The sequence below is a fragment of the Lepidochelys olivacea genome, assembly GCF_965140295.1.
Source record: "Lepidochelys olivacea isolate rLepOli2 genome assembly, chromosome: 22".
NCBI lineage: Eukaryota > Metazoa > Chordata > Testudines > Cheloniidae > Lepidochelys > Lepidochelys olivacea.
In genome coordinates this window covers 9152989-9159656 of record NC_140432.1, presented here as the reverse complement: position 1 = coordinate 9159656, position 6668 = coordinate 9152989, and the positions used below count along the sequence as shown (strand labels likewise).

Genomic DNA, 6668 nt, shown 5'->3' with positions numbered 1-6668 from the left:
GATGCCCAACTGGAAACACCTGCAGGGTGATTTTCAAAGGTGCTGAGTATCCACACTCCAGTTGACTTAAATCTCTGCAGCAGCTCTGAAAATCAAGCTCTATCAGATCCCAAGTTGGGGACCCAAAATTAGTGGACACTTGAAAACTGACACCTGAATTTCTCCTTGCCTTCTTTTCATCATCTGCAAAATTACTTACCTCAAAGGGGAGTGGTGAGGATTAATTAATGCTCATAAAGTGTTATATAAATATGAACGCTAAGTATTACTAGTTTGTTAATTTATATAGCACTTCAAGATAGCTTTGCTATGAGAGGCTGTACCCAATGATATATAAACAAAATGTGCTGTACCCAATGATATATATAAAGCTGGGGAGAATGAAAAATATCTGAATGATAACTTTGTAAAAGGGAAAAATGGAACTCAAAATATATTCAATTGAATCAAATACACCCATATTGTACATTAAAATGTATATACATTAAAATGTATTATTTTAAAGGAGTCAATTAATATTCCAGCTGGGTTTGGGTAAGTTTAAAAGAAGATTACAGATGCCAGAGGACTGCAGTAAAAGAGATTTAAAGGTTTTCAAGTACTGTAAAAAAAATGAGACTGTAATAAGTGACTAGTGGACCAGCTGGCCATTTTAATTAAAACTGGGCTGCTTATTGATCTGTATTACAGATTGTCCCCATTTACAACACTTCAGCAATCTTCCTTGCATCCATTTCAGAAAAAAAAATCACTTGTGATTGTATGTAAAGAATGTAAAAGTTAAAGAATATAAACAGTTTGTAATTTTATCTAATTGTCCGAAAATCTCAGGATTTTTCTGTTTGCTTTGTTTTTTGATGTAAGCACTCTTGCACATCTGGCTATGAAAATTATGGAGAATAAAATGTGTAAATTATAGCAGATATTTCCTAATTTATTCCATGAAATAATTCTGATGGGTTTTATACATGTTTTAAATAATGTTTGTTCTTTCAAATGTAGAAATTGCTTCTGAAGTTATTCTGATGTATATTAAATGATATCTATTTTTTAATTACATTACAGAAAATATTTCTGCTTTAGGTAGTGGCATCTTTTAGATTTTGGGGGTGAAATCTTAGCCCCATTGAAATTAATGACTAACCATTGATTTCAGTGAGACTAGGATTTCACCCACTACATTTTGCTTAACTATCTTCTCCATCATTGTGAAAGCCAAACGACAAATAATAAATAAATAATAAATGGCTTACATCTATTCTATACAGTGTTTTTCTTTCTGAAGGACTCAAGTGTTTTACAAATTATATACATAGTGGAATCACATCAACTCCAATTTGCTACAACTGATTTTAAACATTTCCTGAAATGTTGCAACTCAAACATAACACCACAGAAGCTCTAAAAGTGAAACAATCAACAGCAATACAACTGATTTGACTGACTTTTTTTTTAAACTGAGAAAAGCAAAAATTAAAAAAGTGCTACAAATGTGACAAGTAAATAGGATTTTTAAAATTTGTTCAGTTTTAATCATCTGTATTAAGTGGCATAGGTAGAGAAATATGTCTGTTTACACTGATTATTTTTGAGTTGACAGTGTGCTCTTTTGTCATTTGCAATCAAACCATTTCCTGGGTGAAGTGCAAAAAAAAAAAAAAAAACGGGTCTGCAGCATACTACACAAAAGTGGGGACAGGTGACATCTGAGGGGCAAACATATTATTTTACAAAAATTGCTCTGAGATCTTTAATGTAGATATTATTCCCTTAAAAACAAAAAAACAAACAGACCCCCAAAGCAGTTTATTATATTGTCATCTTTTCCACTCACAGTTAGACCCAGATCCTCAGTGATATTTAGGCACCTAACTCTCATTGATTTCAATGGGCGTTTGCTGCCTAAATACTTTTGAGGATTTGGAGCTTAGTGCTTTCATTTTGTTTACACAGCACCTAACACGAGGGAGCTCGGATTTGGAGTAGGGCTTTACCGCAATCCTGTTACAATTACTATTAAATTTTTGTCTCTCAAAAACATGGAGAGCTGATTTCACCATGCTGGGATTTGAATCTGTAATTGCAGAGTGTAGCATTCCAAACCTGCTGTTAATGTAAAACTGTATAGAGCAGTGTTGTAGCAAACATTTCAGAGTTATGCAACATTTAGTCTCTAAAAATAAATAACATGGTCCAAAAGGGTCTGAGTGGATTTTGTGGCCCTCTCCTTCCTTACAGGGGCATTGCAATAAGGCACACCAATTGTTCCGTTTTATGAAATTTACTAATTAACAAATGGATTGTGGGATTGCTCTTTGGTTGTTTTATTTGCAAACCACTGTAGCTTCCTTCTGTCTCTTCTAGAGAGAGGTTCCTTTTTATGCTTTTTGTTATATCTTTTTGTTCTTCATTTTTAAAAAGCCCTAGGAAGTCCAAACCAAAAACGTTGAAAACAGAACACTAAGGTTGCAAAAGCATTCGGAGGCCAGGAAGGCTGCCCATCCAGCCTTAACTCTGCCCCTCTGATGCTCTTGAGTAAGGCAGTACCACAGGTGGCAATTTCTTGCAGGGCTTGGGAAAGCGGTTGCTCACCGGACATCGTGCTTGGGCCTGGGAGTCAGAGACTAGCGGAGCCCTTCTCCCGTCTCCCGAGTCCCCGCGCCAAGCCCCAGCCCACGCCTGGGTAGCAGTGCCTGGTGGCAGCTGGTGGGGCCGGCAGCCTGGGGCCACTCCCCGTGATTGGCTGGCGCTTGGGGGCGTGGTGCTGCACGGAGGGTGGGGCGCTCCCCGGTCACGCTTGCTCTGATTGGCGGCGACTCGGAGTGATGGGCGCGGCTCCCTCCCTCGCAGGGTCTTTCTCTGGTCGCGGCTGCAGCTGGGGCGTGGCCGTGTCGTCGCCACGTCGCTGTGATTGGCCGGAGCGGGGACAGAGGCGTGGTTTCCCGGCTCCTCTCTCCGCGATTGGCGTGGGCGTGAGCGTGGGCGTGGCTTTGTGAGGCGGCTCCCCGCTGTCGCCGGACTCCGGGCGCTGAGGCCGCAGAAGCTGCTGGGCGGCGGCGGAGACGGGCGGGATGGCGGCGGGCGCAGGGCTGGGGCTGGGGCTGCTCCTGCTGGCGCTCACGGGCCCCGCGGCCACGCTGGCCGGCTACATCGAGGTGCGGCCCGGCGCGGCGGGGGATTTCTGCGTGGGTGGGGCGGGGGTGCTCCCGCCGCAGAGCCCCCTCCCGCCTTGGCGCAGTGGCGGAGCCCGGCCGCCGCAGAGGCCGCGTGAAAGGCACCGAGGGCGGGGTGGGAAGGGGGATTTACCAGCCCACCGCCTGCTCCCCTCAGGCTGCCTGTTCTGACCCCCGGGGGAGGGGGGGTCTGTCCCAGGGCGGCGGGGGGGGTGAGCCCCCCTCACTTTCCGACCCCGGGGGAGGGGGGCCTTTCCCAGGGCGGCGGGGGGGGGAGAGCCCCCCTCACTTTCCGACCCCGGGGGAGGGGGGCCTTTCCCAGGGCGGCGGGGGGGGGAGAGCCCCCCTCACTTTCCGACCCCGGGGGAGGGGGGCCTTTCCCAGGGCGGCGGGGGGGGGAGAGTCCCCCTCACTTTCCGACCCCGGGGGAGGGGGGCCTTTCCCAGGGCGGCGGGGGGGGGAGAGCCCCCCTCACTTTCCGACCCCGGGGGAGGGGGGGGCCTTTCCCAGGGCGGCGGGGGGGGAGAGCCCCCCTCACTTTCCGACCCCGGGGGAGGGGGGGCCTTTCCCAGGGCGGCGGGGGGGGAGAGCCCCCCTCACTTTCCGACCCCGGGGGAGGGGGGGCCTTTCCCAGGGCGGCGGGGGGCGGAGAGCCCCCCACTTTCCGACCCCGGGGGAGGGGGGGCCTTTCCCAGGGCGGCGGCGGGAGGCCCCCACTTTCCGACCCTGGGAGGGAGGGGAGGCCCTTTCCCAGGGTGGCGGGGGTGGGGAGAGCCCCCCACTTTCCGACCCCGTGGGGGGGGGGTTGCTCTCTGGGATCCAAACGCTGTCACTGGTTTCTCAGCATGTTTTCCCTCTTGACTTCATATCTAGAGCTTTGGGTGACTTTGCCCCCACCCACCAATGCCCAGCTCCGGGATAACAGCTCAGGGTAAAACGAGACTGGGAAAGGAAGTTAACCCATCGCCCTCTTGCTGATAAAAGTCCTCTGGGGGTGGGATGGGGGGGCAGCTGGTGTCATGTTCCTCATACATAGGAGCTGAACTTGCCATTTCCAGTTTCGCAACCTGATTTGCTTCTGATAATTTTGTTCGCCTAGATTGTGTTACGTTTTTAGTGCCTCAGTGTCTCAGGCCATAGCATAGAAATGCTGGCATATCAGCAGGCATGTTTGGCTTGTGTTTGCCCGTTTGTTACAGCTGTCCAGTATCAACTGGGTGTAATTGCCTTCCTAATTCGGTGGTCTGCAAATTGAGCTTAAGGAAAAGGTGTTACCCGTGTCCTTTTATTTCTTACATGTACAAAAAGGATTAATGCTATCCAAGGGCAGCACTTTTGTAAAAGAAAGCAATGAAATATTCATTGTCAGGTAGCTTTAGGTCGGAGATTGTTCAGCAAAGGTGGTCTCGGCTCCGTAGAATAAAGGACATTTTGCCATCTTACCATGCTGTTACTAAAGCAGCAACAGAAATTTCTGATTTGAAATCATAAGTGTGGCCGGAATTTCCCTTTGCCTGTGAAGACAATTTAGGATTTCTGGAGTATATAAAGCTGCTTGTTGCTGCATCAAAAGAATTGATGCTCTGATCTTGAGTTGGACGGGTATTGATGTAAACCTGTGCTAAGGAAACAAATTCTTATTTTCAGTTTGTTTCAACAATCGTGCTGCAGCATTAGGCTGGGAATGTCTTTTCCTGTCTAGTTGCAGATTTCAGGGTTAACTAGCTGAATCCCTCTGTGGTACCTTTTTCCTCTACTCCACCTCCTCCTCCCCCCCATGAGAACTGACCTCTGCATTCTTGGCACTGTAACAAGTAATGTGAGGTTCTCAGATTGGTCTAGAAGCTTAGACTATTAGAGGGCAACTTCATAGGGAAAAGCCTCAGTTAAATGCATCCATTTGGTCAAGGCTTCATTATCTCTTAATAGATTCTGAATAAATCTAAAAATTTCAACTATCCATTGCATTGTCTTTCAGATTAAAGCTTTATGCAAGTGCAGTGGGTTTGCATCTGATGACTAGGAAATATTTACATGTCTTTTTTTTTCCCCCCAAATTGAGTAGAATACGAAGTGTTGGGTTTTTTTTAAGGCTTCCTTCCTTCTCCTTAAACACCAAACTTCTCTAATCTAACTAAGATCTCATGGTAGTTTAGGACTCTGTTTTCGACATAATCTGTCTACCAGGGTGAACTTTCAAAATAGGTAGTTAAGCACATGCTGATCATCACAAAGGTTCTAATTTAGTAATACATACATTAAATTGCTACATCCATCTTGCATTGATAGTGTTTTAGAGAGGGACAGACATGTTATGGATATTTCTGAATGGCCTGATTTGACACACTTAGTTTACTGTAAGACTGTAGCAGCCTTGATTAAGCAAAACAGCCACAGGAGCACTGTACAAAAATCTGAAGCCCTGAGCGTTCTGTAATTACCAACTGACAATAAGATTTCTTTAAATGTTCCTCACAGATGTTCTGCAGAACTAATGTCGTCAGTGATTTTTTTCCCCTTCCTGCACAGCTATCACTTAAAGAATGGCATTTCACCTATTTATTTTGCGCAAGTTATAGTTCTCTGTTAAAAATTACTACAGGTCTGATGTGACAAGGTGGTAGTCTGATGACAGGACATGATCGAAAAATCTGCCTTGGTGGTGTTTTGCCAGGGAGATAACTAAGACTGGCCTGAGGAATTTCAACTAAAGCCCAGATGAGATTACTTGGCACTGACTTGCCAGTGAAGAATTTTTAGTATTTCTCTGATAGTTGGATTAATATCCTGTATCCTGCACCTGTTAAAACCTCTGCCAACTTTGTAGGCCACTTCCTCCGTCATATCCTAGGCTAGCTCAGCTGCTTATATGCATCCCTGGTGAAAGATTTGTTTATGAGCTTGCACTACATGTGGTAAATGCCAACTGCTTTGTTGGAAAGCAAAAATAGCTTCAATTTTATTTCAAGGCCTTATTTACACTAGAAAAATTAGGATATAGAATTGGGGAGTATGAATGGTGGAGGCTATAGCTTGTGCATTTTTACCACTGTTATTTAAATGTACTCTGAGTAGGGTTAAACAACTCAGTTTGAATCCAATTGATACTCCCGCTTCTACTGTTGTGATTACCCATGGAGAATTGGAGCTGTGAAATGTTAGTGTAGACGAGAATTAAAACTGTTTTTGAGACCCTGGTGGTGAACTCAACACTAGTCTGCATTTTTATATTGTTCTCAATGCTGTAGTATGGGTGCCAGGTCATTTCTAGAATTTGCAGAACATCATGGTTTTGATAGTGTATAATTTAAGTTTAAAATTGGTTACTTGCAGTAGGAAAATGCATGATAGTGTGTGTGCTTCTTAGTTTAGGTGCTTTGGCATGTTCCCATTAGTTGAATTTTCTGTCACTTCAATATCTCAGATGCCATTCCCTGTCTGTTGTATGTCCAATAATCTGCAAACAAATTATTTTCTTTCCTTATTTCAGTGTGT

At 45.4% G+C, this 6668-nt stretch overlaps 1 protein-coding gene across 4 annotated transcripts in view; it reads left to right on the top strand.

Annotated features, from left to right (window-relative positions):
- Positions 1-3002: 3002 nt before the first annotated feature.
- The window catches only part of APLP2 (amyloid beta precursor like protein 2), a 72933-nt gene continuing 69267 nt past the window's right edge, over positions 3003-6668 (top strand). For all 4 annotated transcript variants that reach the window (XM_084611954.1, XM_084611953.1, XM_084611952.1 and 1 more), the window contains exon 1: positions 3003-3155. In XM_084611954.1, coding sequence (XP_084468080.1) covers positions 3072-3155 — 84 coding nt within the window. In that variant the 5' untranslated portion in view covers positions 3003-3071. The remainder of the gene's footprint in view (positions 3156-6668) is intronic.